Source organism: Coenobita brevimanus, chromosome 66 (genome assembly GCF_032717465.1).
Source record: "Coenobita brevimanus isolate Jiangsu-jjx chromosome 66, ASM3271746v2, whole genome shotgun sequence".
In the NCBI taxonomy this organism is placed as follows: domain Eukaryota; kingdom Metazoa; phylum Arthropoda; class Malacostraca; order Decapoda; family Coenobitidae; genus Coenobita; species Coenobita brevimanus.
The window spans coordinates 18,924,643-18,940,788 of NC_137019.1; the positions used below are offsets into that span (position 1 = coordinate 18,924,643).

The 16,146-nt window shown below is 43.0% G+C and overlaps 1 protein-coding gene across 1 annotated transcript in view; it reads left to right on the forward strand.

Moving 5' to 3' along the window:
- The first annotated feature begins 874 nt into the window (after window positions 1-874).
- The window catches only part of LOC145405302 (tRNA (uracil-5-)-methyltransferase homolog B-like), a 74,850-nt gene continuing 59,578 nt past the window's right edge, over window positions 875-16,146 (forward strand). The window contains exons 1-6 of the mRNA XM_080276722.1: window positions 875-910; window positions 2,455-2,541; window positions 10,112-10,258; window positions 10,755-10,925; window positions 11,178-11,419; window positions 11,758-11,875. Of these exons, the coding sequence (XP_080132848.1) occupies window positions 875-910; window positions 2,455-2,541; window positions 10,112-10,258; window positions 10,755-10,925; window positions 11,178-11,419; window positions 11,758-11,875 (801 nt within the window). The remainder of the gene's footprint in view (window positions 911-2,454; window positions 2,542-10,111; window positions 10,259-10,754; window positions 10,926-11,177; window positions 11,420-11,757; window positions 11,876-16,146) is intronic.

Genomic DNA, 16,146 nt, shown 5'->3' on the forward strand with positions numbered 1-16,146 from the left:
GTTGGATTCTCACGGTTCAATGGCCTCTACTATACCTGGTAGTGTGGGGAAAGGGCCTGGTGGTGTGGGGGGAGAGCCTGGTGGTGTGGGGGGAGGGCCGGGAGGTAGTGGTGGTGATAAAAAGTGGCCGGGACATTCAAAGTCGGGAGGAAAGGCCAAGGCCAAGGCCATAGAGGAGCTTAACCTGGATGAAGATTTCAATGGATTTGTTCAAGAGAACCTAGCACAAAGGGAAATTCAGCACAGAGTGGAAGTGTTGCATCAAGTTGCATCTGAGGAGGCAGAGAGAGAGAGTGGTAGCGAGGCAGCAAGAGGTGGCGCCAATACGTCTGGCGTGGCTAAATAAGCCCGCCACGCGCCTTGGATACTTACCCCCAACATCCATTAAACACCTCAACCTGGTCTCTGTGGTATGTTTCTCCTCATATAATGTGTACTGTACAGTTTTTATTGTTTGTATCTCACAATGCAATGTACAATAGTGATTTGATGTACTGTATTGCAAGTGAAAATGAAAATCTGATGTTACTTTAGGATAACCGGGAACCAATTAGCCTTTTTGCCATAAAGACAATGCCCCAACTTTCGCTAATTCCACTTTCGCGCATTATTTTTGGACCCAATTAGGCGCGAAAATTGGTGCCCCACTGTACAGTAATCCAGTGTTGTGCTGCACGTAATGCTTTGTGCTGTGAATTATAATTGTTTAACATTGCACTTCCTGTTCTTACTTGCACCACGCCAGTTGCGCTCTGCACTTAATCTTTTGCACTATGAATTCTAATTTCCTAACATTGCACAACACTGTAAATTCCCATGTGGTCTAGTGGCGAGGTATTGCAGTTTATACACTATCCACCACAAAAACAAACACATGGGCAGCCATGACGACGAGCTTGCAGTCACGACGGTAGGTAGGCGGGTACTGGTGAGGATGCAGGGGCGCTTTAGTGGACGTAGCCAGAACTACGTGGCAAAACACAGCTGTTTGTCACCATGCGGCAAATTTAGAATAGGGATGAACACATATTGGCCTTTTTTTTTTTTTTTTTTTTTTTTTTTTCCCACCTTTACCTTTTTTGGCCATTTTTGGTGTCTGTAATGTCTGAATATCGTAGAGAATATTACGAGACTTGGACTAATGAACTCAAGGCCAAAATGTTCGGGACTTGAGGTGTCCGGGATATGGGTGTCCAAGTCTTATAGATATATATATATACGTGTATATATATATATATATATATATATATACAGGTATATATATATATATATATATATATATATATACAGTAATCCCTCTAATATCCGAACGCCCAATATCCGAACACCCCCACTAACCGGACATAATCCTCCTGGGATCCAATATTCCCAAAATGGGCCAAAAACCGCAAAAAAATCTGACTTTTTTCCCTCCCATAATTTGAAATTCCCGCCTGGCGCCGAACAGCTGTTACCCCATGGTCCCTTCACCCCTTCCTTCCTCCCCCTCCCCCCTCCCCTGTCAGGCTGCCATTTGGTATTTTTCATTACCAAGTGTGGGCCAATTTGGTAATGAAAAATTCGTTTGGTAATGCATTAGTATAATGCATTACCAAATGGATTTTTCACATGTATGAGGATACACAGGATGGAGATGGTGGATTGTTTGCTCTCTCTGATTAATCTGCTACCCTACATAGTGTGAAAATAATCAACATGGTGTTAGTTATAAGGAGAGTGATTACATGTATTTCCACTTGTATATATAATTAGTGAAGAATATATGCTAGCTTTATGAATTTGGTAATGAAAAGTTATATTTGACAATGAAAGTTGAGGAGATTGGTAATGTGGCTGTTGCGATCTGGCAACTCTGTTACCCCACCAACATCAACAGTCACAGCTTAACTCCGATGGAGAGCAGACACTCATAACAGTGCAAGCCACAGGTGCTTGTTTTTTGTGAATAAACAGTGAATAAACTGCAATACCTTGCCACTAGAACACACAGGAATTTACAGTGTTGTGCAGTGTTAAGAAATTAGAATTTAGAGTGCAGAGGATTAACTGTGGACTGCAAACTGGCGGTTCAAACCAGTCCAGGAGCAAGGGACTTGTAAGTACCCAGAATGTTTAATATTGTATAAACTCACCTCTAAAACCTCATTTTATGGTTCTTTTGCATTTATTTCAATCTTTTATGTCCCTTATTGGTGTGATTTGGGTCTTAAATAGGTGCAATGCATGTCCAGAGGGAGTTGTATAGGTGTTTTTCAGAGTTAGGGTCCATAAGTACAAGTCCATAAGCTGGGGCCCAATATCCGGACAGGACCACTATCCGGACCTGCCTATGGCTCTATTATGTCGGATATTGGAGGGATTACTGTATATATATATATATATATATACACACACATATACTGTATATATTATTTACTCTTGTATGCATACTGTATCTTGTAAATTATATTCCAGCCCAATAGAAATCCACCATTATCACAAGCTGTCACAGAAGAAAGCCAGTACCAGCTGCTAGCACAAGTCATTACTCCACTATGTGAGGTAAAATATATATTTTTTTTTAATCTGCTATTCATGAGATACTGTGCATGTATTTTACGCCATATCGTCTGACCATATTTTCAGTTACTACTATGAATTAACATTAGTACATGGCATTATCTTCTCATGACACCACAACCACTATCTCTAATAATAAAGACGAGTGTTTGTATGCTTCTTACTTATAAACCCGGCTCCCTTAGGGTCTACCCCCACATATGATACACATTCTGAATCAGGATGATCCAGGGAGTGTTTTGGTATGTAATTTATTAGGATTAATTGTATGTTGAAAAGTTACATTAGGTATATTGGCCAAAGGCCCATTTAGCCCTGTGCAGGAGCTAGCTGAAAAGGTCCGCCCTTTTTGGCTAGTATTTTATAATCCTATTCCAGTAAACCAACAGTGTCCTAGAATGATTGGACTCAGATATGCTGAACAGTATCACCAGTAAGTGGAGGCAGTGCATTTACTGCCTACATGGGAGTAATGTGGAAAGAGCAGAGTTGATCAGTTAGTGAATTATTAGGAAGCCGTCAATTTTTGTCACAGATTGTGTATTTTTTCATTTCTAATGCTGACATTGGTACAAGAGCAGGATGTCTTAATTTGGAGCCATAAATATGACAGAGCAACTCCACTGCTTGGTTATATAAATGTCCCTCAACTTCCCTCCCATTCCCAGAAAGCAGGATGGTGGGCTGCAGAAAAAGGGCATTTTCAACCTGCAGTTCATTGGCTTCACGTCCGGATGAGTCTGGGGCCACAAGAATAACAACATTAAATGTGTTAATTATGAAAAGAGAAATTCATGAGAAGGAAAAGAGAAGTACTGTACAGGGAAATGGAAAGAGAGCTATAAGGGAATGAAAAGAGAGAGACACAGGGGATGAAAAGAAGAATACAGACTAATGGAAAGAGAAATATAGGGGAATAAAAAGAGAGGTACAGTAATATCTTGATATACGATACCCGTATGTGCGATACCCCGGCGTAACGATGGGGGTAGTAATACCACCATACCCTGCCTAAAGATGGCCAAACCCCTGCTTAACAATGGGTTTTGATTTTTTTACTAATTTTGATGATATTTTAGATTAAAATTGTGTGTTTAGGTTGATTTATAAACTGTTTTTAGACTTAGATTAATGTGTTTTAGCCATAGGCAGGGTGAACATTGTCATATTAGGGTACAGTTTACTAAGCTTGATTTTTTCCAGACTTATATTTGATGATTTTCAGATTTTATTTGATGGTTCTAGTGAGTTATTTGCAGGTGCTAGGCTTAGGTCAGCTTCTTTTACAGCTGGTAGGCCATTTAGATTAGCTTTAAACTTATTTTTGGGCTCATTTGGGTGGGTTTTTGCATGGAGGTAGGAAAGAGGTGGAGACGACCACAGGACCTGACTGTGAAGCAGCTGATCTGTCATCCAGACGCCTTCAATACGGCGGATACCCAGGTGACAGCCCACACCTACCACATTTGTTACTACCTTCAAGACACTCCTTGCCCATAATGATGGTATTGTTTATTGATTACATTTACTGATGCGGTAGATTTATTTCTTAAATAACTACTATTTTACTTATATTATGTTTTTCTGCATACTAAAAGGATATGGAAACCAATTTAGACTCATTACAAGCTTTATATAGGCTACCAACAATTCACTGATGTTTCTTTTATAACATATTTATATGTGACTAAACCACTAACTTATTCATAGTAATTCTACTTTTAACAGCATTTAGAGCAGTGTTTCTTGCTGTAAAATGTATTCCTTCATAGGAATACCTCACCTGTAAATAGGTCTCAGCAGCCACTTTGGACCACAAACCCCCCCGGCCCCTCTCTGGGCTCGAGTACCTGGGAGTGGCTTTGGTCTCCCGGGCAAGTACCACATCTCCCAACACAACACACACAACAACACTGTTTTTTCTACACCGAGAAATTACTCCCCAGCTGTCATTTCTCAACGACTTCTTCTAGCCGGGGACTTTGAGAGCAATCCAGGACCCACCAACAAATACATATGTCCAACATGCTCAAAGCCTATCACATAGAGCCGACAGACAAAGGGTTCAGTTCAGTGCAGTTCCTGCAAGAACTGGACCCATTACACATGCACAACACTTGCATCCAGAAAACATTACAAACACCTGGACCTGCTCCTTATGCTCCTCCACCCATCAACCCCCCTTCCAATCCTACTCCTACTTCCTTCACACCTCCACAGCCAAACCCACCGACCCTTCCCACACCATCCAGTCCCCCAGCTCCTCCCATTCCAACCCATCCTAATCCACCTCAACCCTTACCTCCATCTCAACCTCCTCCTACCCCTACCCCAACACCCACACCACCTCCTCCCTGTGCTGCAGCAGCCAACACACATCGCACACACAACATAAACATCCTCCAGTGAAACATAGATGGCATAAACACCAAAAAACATGAACTCACACAATTCATCAAACAACAGAACATACACATTGCCATCTTACAAGAAACAAAACTACACAGAGCACAGAAAACACCGACATTTCATAACTTCACCACCATTTGACAAGACCGAGCCGATGGCGGTGGCAGTGGACTCATCATCCTGGTACACAAATCCATCAACTTTGCAGATACCAGTGCACACACAAAGTCACTTCTCCCCCCACGTGACACCACAACAGAAATACAATCAATTAAAATACGCACTGGCAACAAAACACACATAACAATTGCTAACACATATATTCCCCCCCAGTTGTCCCCCACAGTACCACACAATTACTCTCCACAGATACACCACATCACTAACATACCCAACATCATCCTGGGTGGTGATTTCAACGCCAAGTCGTCGGCCTGGCGTGTCAACAACCCTGTCACAGACAGAGGGCTGGTACTACAAACCCAGACAGATCACCTTTTCATACTAAACAGTCTAGACCAACATACCCATATCCCACACCAAGCCCTCTTCCTCCCATCATCTCCAGACATTACCTTCTGCTCCCCATACCTCGCCCCCACTACATCATGGAGAGTGGTCAAAACCCTAGGTTCTGATCACCTCCCAATCATCATCACTACCAAAACCAGAATCACCCCAGCTGGCCACGAACACACATACACTAATTATAAGAGAGCCAACTGGGAGGCCTGTGTAACTGAAACAGAACAACATCTTGAAACACTAAACAGTACACCCATCACAGACATCAACACCGCTGTGCACACTTTCAATACAATTATTCAAAACGCAGACAAAAGACACATCCCTAGAGGCAACAGAAAGAGACACAACCCCAACTTCACACCAGAAATTCAAGGCCTCATCAGACAACAGGACACACTGCGACACTCCCCAACACCCCATACACAAGACACCGTACAACAAATACAAGAACTCAACACTCAAATAAACAATAAAATATCAGAACAGCAAACACTAAACTGGAAAAATTACCTCCAGACACTTGATCACAAAACAAACATCAGCAAACTCTACAAAACACTAAACAGCATCACACTTTCCAACAGCAGCACCACACAATCACACGCTGCCATCACAACAACAGACACCATACCCTCAAACAAACAACAAGCAAACACTCTCATCAATCACTTTTCACAAGTCAGCCATCTAAACCCCCATCCCGAAGACCGACGTATCATCCGACGGAAGAGACAGTTCCCCACAGACCCAGACTACGCACCTTTCACTGACAACCAGACGAAGCCCATCATTAACAACCTCAAGCACTCATCTGCCTGTGAACCAGACAACATAAGCAACATTCACCTTAAACACCTAGGACCACAAGCCCTACAGGCACTCACCAACATATCAAACTACAGCTACTCACACAACATAATACCCAACTTTGGGAAGCATGGCAATATCATCACTATCCCTAAACCCAACAAAGACCCTACGTTACCCTCCTCACATCGCCCCATCACACTCCTCTGCACCTCCTCTAAAGTCACTGAACGACTGATACTACAGCTAGTCACACCTCACATTCCCCTAGCCCAGCCACAACATGGCTTTAGGCCGCTACACTCCACAAACACCCTTCTTACAGACCTCACACAGAGAGTTTTCGATGGCAAGAATACAGCTAGGCCACCACACAGAACAATCCTAATCACACTAGACATTAGCAGAGCTTTTGATGCCATCCTCCGCCACAACCTCACAAACAAAATACTCAACGCAAACATGCACAATAACACAAAAAGATGGCTGGCAAACTACTTAGCAGACAGATGTGCACACGTAACATTTGTCGGTCAGTCATCTAACATCAGAAACTTCACAAACGGCGTCCCCCAAGGATCTGTTTTGTCCCCTACACTCTTTAACCTATACATGCACAACGTACCCACACCCCACACACCACAGCTTCCTATGCAGATGATATAACACATGTACGCACCAAAACGCAAACACAGCTGCACACATTATTCAACCTTACCTCAACACACTACACGAATGGTTCACCACAAACAAGCTCAAAATAGCCCCAGCCAATTTTTTTTTTTTTTTTTTTTTTTTTTTTTTTAACCGACGGAGGAAGGAAAAACAAATGAGTAAAAAAAAAATAATCCATACACCAGATTACTGGTGTCCTTTGTTCATGAAATATCTGTAACAGTTAGACTTGAACAGTTGTGGGTTGAAATTTGGAGGGAAACAACTCTGGGGAAGCGAGTTCCAGAGAGATGCAGTTCGGTGAATGAAAGAATTCTGATAGGCAGATGTTCTGCAATATAGCTGAGTGACATTCCAGTCTTGAGCACTACCAGATGCCCGTGTAGCATGAGGGAAGGCATGGAGAGGTGGCACCATTGACGCAACTTCGTCTGAGCGTTTGCCAAAAAAATATCTGTAAAATAATGCAAGGGAGGCAACATTCCTTCTTACTTGCAGGAGAGGTAGTTTATATGTAATGGCAGGGTTGTTAATGATTCTAACAGCTTTATTCTGAATTTTGTCTAGTTGTCTTAATGCAACCTCTCCACAACCATTCCACAAGGGTGAGCAATATTCAAGCTGAGAGCGCACATGACTCTTATAAATTATAGCTAACTGCTCATCGGCGAAGAAGTTACGGACTCTGTACAATAATCCAAGTTTCTTTGAGGTGGTTTTAGCAAGTGATCTGACATGAGAGGTCCAGCTGAGGGCACTGTTAATTGAGACACCAAGAATTTCAATAGTTTTGGAGATGGGAATATTAGTAGCACTGAAGGTAATGTACGAATCTGGCAATATCTGTCTATTAGTAAACTGTATATATTTAGTTTTACTAGCATTAAAAGAGACAAGGTTGTTTTGTCCCCATTCACTGATTGTAGATAGATCATGATTTATGGAGATGGCTGTACTGTGTTGAGAGGTACAGATATTAGACTTTGTAAATTGATGTCTGAGTGTGAATGAACTATGTAGTGTTGAGTCATCTGCATATGAGTGAATGGGATTGTGGGTGACAGATATGAGATCATTAATATGAACCAGAAATAGGGTTGGCGCCAGAACTGATCCTTGCGGCACGCCGGGATTAATTGAGTGGAAATTGGAATATATATCATCTACTTTTACTCTTATTTTCCTGTCACTAAGATATGAAGAAATCAAAGGAACAAAAGACGTTAGTCCATAGCAAGGGAGTTTGGACAGCAGGGAACAGTGCCATACTCTGTCGAAAGCTTTAGAGATATCAAGAGCTGCTGCATGAGTTTCTCCAAAAAGATCAATTGATTGATGGATGGTATGAGTTAAGAGATCTACAGTGACTCTTCTCACAAACTGGACAGCAGAACACAGTCACATCCCACACCTTACCATGAACAACACTCCCCTACCACACACACACACACCCAAAATCCTTGGTGTAACATACAATACATCAGTGTCATTTAAACAACACATCACAAACATTAAAAATAAAATAACACCAAGACTCAATGCCTTGAGGTCACTTGCCCATACAACATTCGGACACAACAAAGAAACCACCACCACAGTATACAAACAATACATACGCTCAGTGATGAATTATGCAAGCCGTGCCTGGGCTTCTAACCTCACCAAAACACACTACAACACTCTACACACCATAGAGAACAAGGCTCTAAAAATAATCACAGGCTGCACAGCTACCACACCCACAGACCACCTACATCAAGAAACCAAAGTCCTCAAAGTCAAGGATCACCTAGACATGAGAGGCACCCAGTTTCTTGATGCAGCCTCCACAAACCCACAACATCCACTACAGTACATGGCAGCACATCCGCCCACACCAAGGAACATCAAAACAACACCCAGCACACGATACCATACACAAATACTGTCGTCTCTCCCCCCTCACCCACCTCAGACCAGCTTCCAGAAGCATATCCATACTCAGATCACTCGCTGCTCCATTCAGTCACTTAAAGACAACACACAAATGCATGCACGGCCTCCTGACATCCACCCTTCTGAATCCTATCTTCCTCATGAGGACAGGGTCCACCTGGCCAGGCTGAGATGTGGGCACCATCCAGCCCTCTTAAGCTACCAGAAGAAGCTGGATGACTCTGTCGCTGATGCCTGTTCAGGATGCAACACAGCATCCCATACTATTAAGCACATTATGGAAGACTGCATTGCACACAATTACCTACACCAACAACACAGCATTAACTGTTTGAGAGCTCTGTGGGAAAACCCGGTCTCGGTCATGGCCTTCCTAAGGGACTCGGGGCTGTTCGGCCAGACTGCCTAGGGAACAACTTCTACTACTAATACTTTGATTGGCAGTACTAATGGTTATAAAGAGGGTCACATGCAGACATGTGACTTTCTAAATCTGAAAATTTAGTTTTGTTCTGCAGCTCAGATAAGTCACGGATAACTATAGCACGATAAGCATAGTTAGATAGTTTTGAGTATTGGTTTGACTCACCACTTTGCAAAACTGTTCCTCTGAATATCCTGTCACACAAAATGCATATGGTAAATGTATCTTTTGATGGAAAAGGTTAATTTACTTTGTTTTTTATGGCAATCAGTGTGTGGAAATCCTGTTCATTTGGGTATGTCACCCGGATATCTGCCATATTGAAGGCTTCAGGATGACAGATCATCAGCTTCACCTCACTGCCCTGGATTAGTGAGCCATACCAACTTCACCTCTTTCCTTCCTCCGTGGGTTTTGGACTTGGTTGGGGGGGAAACCCAAGGCTGAAAAATGCTTCCCGGTACTTTACATGTTAAATCTACCCCGATATATGATACCCTGCCTAATGATGGGTTTTTACCTAGCCAATAGCATCATTAAACCAGGGTATACCTGTACAGGGGAATGAAAAGAGAAATACAGGGGATGAGAAGATAGATACAGGAGAATGAAAAGAGAAATACAGGGGATGAAAAGATAGATACAGGAGAATGAAAAGAGAAATACAGGGGAATAGAGAGGGAAATAAATGGAAATGAAAAGAGAGATATAGGGGAATGAAAAGAGAAATATGGGGATGGAAAGAGAGATACAGGAGAATGAAACTCGTTGCAGATGCCGTACTTTAAGCAGCTAAAGATGAAAACCCAGCAGATGAACCAAGTGTTGAGGGTGTTGGGGAGGAGGCTGCATGATGTCCGAGCACCCCTTGGTAAAACTCTCAAAGGTCTTCCCTGTCCTCTTGAACCAACCAGGCCATCTGTGAGTATTGCTCATAGTCAGTGCTACAGAATGGCCCATACACTGTATAATGCTCCACTTCCATTCTAATGGCTGATTTTTCATTTGTTTTGAAGTTGGCTCAGTCTTATCATTATCTTCTCCTCATCATTTAATCATTTCCCAGTTCCAAATGCCACAACTATACCCACACTAGTCAACTGACCTGTCCCCGCAACACTTAAGTTACTGCCACATGGGTTTCCAGTGGAATGCTATTTACGGTCCAGCCTGTAGTTTGTCCTACGTAACTTGGCCTCGATTTCCATCCATATAGTGCCTGTTTCACATACTGCAGTGGCAGAAAAGCACAGTATTATGACTTTACATTCTTTCTCTAATACTTCTTCATGACCTGCTTCATATTTTAGTATGAAGTTGTTGTTACAGCTAGACATTGAAGGTGGAGAGATGGTAATTTTAGGCCAAGTTGGTGAAAAGTGTATAGCTGTATATACTTACCTGTTATATTTTTCAGCCTGAACTTGTAGGATATAGAAACAAGGATGAATTCAGCATCCACTTTGGGGTTGACAGAAGCCCCAAGACTGTAGGATTCTTCGTTGGCAGACCCACAGACCCCCACATGATATGCGTACCTCCAACCTACGTTATCAACATGCGTGACTCCCATAAGGACATAGCTCGGGTAAGGGGAAGACTAAGGATGAGATGGAGGGATGGGGTGGAGAGGTATGGTATATTATATTTGGCTAGGAGAGTGCATGTGAGTGAAATAGAGAGAGACAAGGGGAGGGGAAGACTAAGGATAAGACAAAGGGATGGGGTGAAGAGGTACAGTACAGTATATGCCCTCCTTCTGGCTACATGCCCCTCGCTTATATATTTCTTAACCCAATAATGATATCACTTTGTCCTAATAATAATTCTCGTTTGACAGAGTTTCCAGAATTACATCCACCAGTCTCCACACCCTGCCTGCCACAGATTTGATACTGGTGGTGTGTGGCGGAACCTGATGGTGCGCTCCACTCAGAAGGGAGAAAAAATGGCTATAGCTTTCATTCATCCACAAGATCTGTCACAGGAAGAAATACTAGAAATAATGGATGACTTAAGGAGATATTTCTTTGAGGGAGAAGGGGCTGAATGCAGGCTGGATTCACTCTATCTCCAGGCATGGTGAGTGAAGCACCTTTGCTTTCAACCTGGGTTTTAAGTTGGGAATGTGGAAGGACATGGGTTTTTAACAAGCACGTAAAAAAGGAGCAGCAGTTGTTGTTGTTGCTATACCCTAGTCTGTCTGGCCAAGCACATCCATTGAGCACAAGCAGGCAGCTGCCTTCATGTGGCATATAGTGCCTTTTCAGGGTCAGAGCAGGGGCCCTCATGGCGAGGTGCAGGGAAATAGAGGAGGCATTGCCCCCAAGAGGGTGAGGTGTATATAGGAGTTAAGTACAGAAGGATGAAAATCTGAACCAAGTTAAGATAAACAGACTATAGCCACTTTTTTTCTTCAGTCCACACACCCGCTGCACCAGAGAACAAGCTCCCTACTGCCTCATTGCTGGCAAAGAGTATATCACAGAAACCTGCTTGGATTGCTCCTTTCAAATATCACCAGATGCATTTTTCCAAGTAAGTTTGTTTTTATGTGTGTATTTACAGTATCTGGTTGTATATACCTAGTTGTAGTATACAGGATTTGAGTTAAGCTTGTATTGTCCTTTCCCTGTATCTACTATCATCCAATCTAGTTTTAAACACATGGATATTCTTTGCGTGCATCACCTCCTCCTCCAGCCCATTCCAGATATCTATATATCCGTTTGGGAAACTAAATTTTTTCACATTATTGAGATGGTAGGTGGGGGAGATGATAGAGGGGCCTATCATCAACTCACTCAATGAAGGGATGCCGTATGGTCTCTACACTGAGCGACAGGTCAAGTGGTTTCCTGTACGGTACCCAGGAAGCCATTTACTATGCTGGGTGGTAACCATATAACTGGGGTATCTGGCAGGGTTAAGTGTCCCCCAGATTCCCTATCTAAAATCACATAAGCATGGCAGATGTTTTGGAGAGCCTCGGAGGGCCCAATACCTGCCCAAATGGGCAAATTTTCATGGTCATGTGGAATGTGAGAGGTGTGAATGAGGAGAGCAAGAGGGTGGAAGTGGTAAATGTGTTCAAGAGTGCTAGATTTGCCGTGATGGCATTATGTGAAACAAAGAAGAAAGGGTGTGAAGTGGAGAAGTGGGATGGTGTGAAATGTGTAAGATCGGGCCTGAGTGGGCGTGGAAGATGCAAGGAAGGATTTGCTTTGTTGATGAATGAGGTGGAGCAGAGTGGAATGAGAGATTACGGATTTGTCAGCTCGAGATGTCAAGTACATGTTTGAGAAGGTGAAAGTGACTGTGATCGTAGTGCATGCACCATGTGATGACAGGCTTGAGAGAGAGAAAGACAGGTTTTGGAATGAGCTGGATGAAGCAGTGAGAGAAATGCCCAGGAGCTATAAAGTGATCGTAAACGGTGATATGAATGGAAGAGCAAGCACTGGTCCTGAGGATGACATAATGGGTTGTAATGGAGTACCAAGAGAAAATGATAATGGGAAGCAATTGAAGGATTTGTCAGGAAGGGAGGTTGTGCATTTGTGACTCGTATTTCACACACAAAGATGCACAAAAATGTACATGGTATAGAGGGAACGGGGATCATGCTGAAAGGAATCTGATTGATTGCGTGCTCATAAAGAGGTCGATGATGGGAATGGTTGCTCATTTGAGGGCCACGAGAGGACGATCTAGAGGTCTGTCAGATCAAATGATTGTGGTATGCAAAATCAAACTGAGAGGAGTGAGGTGGACCGAGGGAGAGAGGAGCAGTCAGGGAGAAAGACTGAAAGTCGAGAAGCTGAGGATCAAAGAAATGACAGATGAATACGGGATCAAAGTAGGGGAGGAGTTGGAATGAGTGAAATGGATCAGGACAGTTTGTGGAATGCATGTAGGGATTGCTTAGTTAGGAATGCTAGAGCGGTGTTTGGTGTGGCAAGAGTAACAACAAAGAAGAAAGGTATGACATGGTGAGATGAAGAGGTTAAGAGAGCAGTGAAGGAAAAGAGGAAGAAGTGGCTAGAATGGTTACAGGACAGTGGTTCAATTTGAAGAAGAACTGAATATATTGAGAGCAAGAATCATGTAAAGAGACTAGTGAAGAGGAGAAAGAAGGAGGTACCAGTAAATGATGATCTAGAAAGAAAAATGAATGCAAACTACTCTGAAAATAGGAAGTTATTCTGGAAAGGGGTGCAGAAATGTAGAGGTGACAGCAGAAAGAAATGTGAAGGTATGAAGGATGTGGGTGGTAGATTATTAACCCATGGGGATGAAGTAAGGACCAGATGGAAAGAATATTTTGAAAGTCTAATGAATGAGAATAGAAAGAGTAGAGCCACTGTAAACATGATTGGGTTTGGTGTGTACAGAGAAGGAATGCAGTGCCGTGATACGTGACAGTCGCACAGGTGAAGAACGCTGAGAAGTGGCTGAAAAATGGGAAAGGAGCTGGGGTTGATGAGGTGTATGCAGAGACGATTACTTGTAGTGAAGAGAGTGGAATGAAGTGCTTGTTGTGGATGTGTAAGAAGGCATGGATGAGTGAAACTGTGCCAGCAGAGTGGAAAAAAGCTGTGATTGTACCTTTGTACAAAAATAAAGGTGAGTGGAAGAATTAACGTGGCATAAGTTTATTGAGTGTGGTAGGGAAAGTATATGGAAGAATTATTATAGAGAAAGTAAGAAAGATATCAGAAGTCCTAGTGAGTGATGAACAGGTGGTTTTAGGAGTGGCAGAGGATATGTGGATCAAATATTTGCAGTAAGAGAGATAGTGGAAATGGCTTATGAGAAGGACCATAAGGTGTTCATGGCATTCATGGATCTGGAAAAAGCATTCAACAAAGTAGACAGAGGAGGATTGTAGAAGGTTTTGTGCATGTACGGTGTAGATGGTAAGCTGCTAGGTCTATCTGTCTATCTATCTATTGCCAGATGCCTCAATCGCGTTTGGGGTGGCCACAAACAAATCGCCTCCAAGTCGCCCTGTCCCCCGCCATTTCACTGCCCTGCTCCCAACCCACACCCCCCTCTCTCATATACCTCTCCACCCCATCCCTCCATCTCATCCTCGGCCTCCCCCTCCCTCTTCCCCCCTCCACCTCACTCACATACACTCTCTTCGTCAGGCTTTCACCCTTCATCCTCTCCACATGGCCAAACCACCTCAGTGTGTTTCTCATAACGCTCCCTATCACATCCACATCAACACCACAACGTTCCTTTATATCCTCATTCGTCAGCCTCTCTCTCCATGTGACTCCACAGGCTCCTCTTAAATAACTCATATCCACTGCTCTCACTCTTGACTTGTGTCCTTCCAACAACGTCCAAGCTTCACTTCCGTACATTAGAGTTGGTATCACAATACTGTCATATAGTAACTTTTTCACTTCCATGCTCACTTCCCTGTTTCTTATCACTGCTTTCAAAGAACCAGCAACCTTTCTTCCCTGCTGTACCCTTTCAAGCACTTCACCCTCCAAACCTCCATCCTTACTCATCACACTACCCAAGTACTTAAACGTACTCACATTTTCCACTTCCTCACCATCCAACGTCGCTGTACATTCACTGACTTCACCTCTCTCAAAGACCATCACTTTACTCTTCCCTACATTCACCTTCAGATTCCGTTTCTTACACACTCTCCCAAACTCGTCCACCAAGCCTTGCAGCTCCCCTTCGTCTTCACTCAACAACACATTATCATCTGCAAACAACAGTACAGGGAGTTTCCAAACACTATCCTCTCTCACCAGGGCCACTCCAACATCCACTACCCTACCTTGTACCTCTTTTATTACCCCATCCATGTACAGATTGAACAACCATGGAGACATGACACATCCCTGTTTCAACCCAACTTTCAAAGAGAAAAATTCACTTAGTTCACCATCCACACGCACTGCAGCTTTCGCACCATCGTACATACTCTTCACAGCATTCAACAACTTCCCATCTACTCCATATATTCTTAACACTTTCCACAATCCTCGTCTATCCACCCTGTCATATGCTTTCTCCAAATCCATGAAAGCCGCATACAACTTCTTTCCCTTCTCTAGAAACTTTTCCACTAAAGATCTAAGAATGAATATCTGATCTGCTAGGTGCTGTCAAGTTTTTATGATGGTAGTGAAGTATGGTGTAAGGGTAAATGGCCATCTAAGTGATTGGTTCATGATCGATGTGAGTGTGCGACAAGGTTTAGTGATGTCCATATGGTTGTTCAGTATATATATGGATGGGGTGATGAGAGAAGCAAAACATGAGCACTGGAGAAGGGGATGGCATTGGTAATGAATGGTCATGGATGGAATATTTCAAAGAGTTTTGCTGATGTCTGTGAGCGTCATGCCTTGAAAGTAAATGTAGAAAAGAGTAAAGTGTTGGTTATTGAGAGAGGAAGTGACTCCCAGTGTGATGTGGCAGTGAATGGAGAGAGACTAGAACTGGTGAGAGAGTTCAAATACCTGGGTACAATGAGAGAAGAGAGAGGAAGATGTGCAAAAGAAGTGGAAAGTACAGTGACACAAGGAAGGAAAGTAGCTGGTACAATGAAGGCCTTGATAAGAAACATACGCTTGAGTGAGCAGATGCACGAGGCTTGCCCGAAGGAGTGTTAGTGCCAACTTATATGGATGTGAGACTATGGTGTGGCATGAAAATGTTAAGTCAGTAGTGAGAGTAGTGGAGGTGGGACTGCTGAGGAATGTATGTGGAGTACAGAGAGCGGATAGGATACGAAATTACATGATTCGTAAAAAATATGGAGTGTGGAT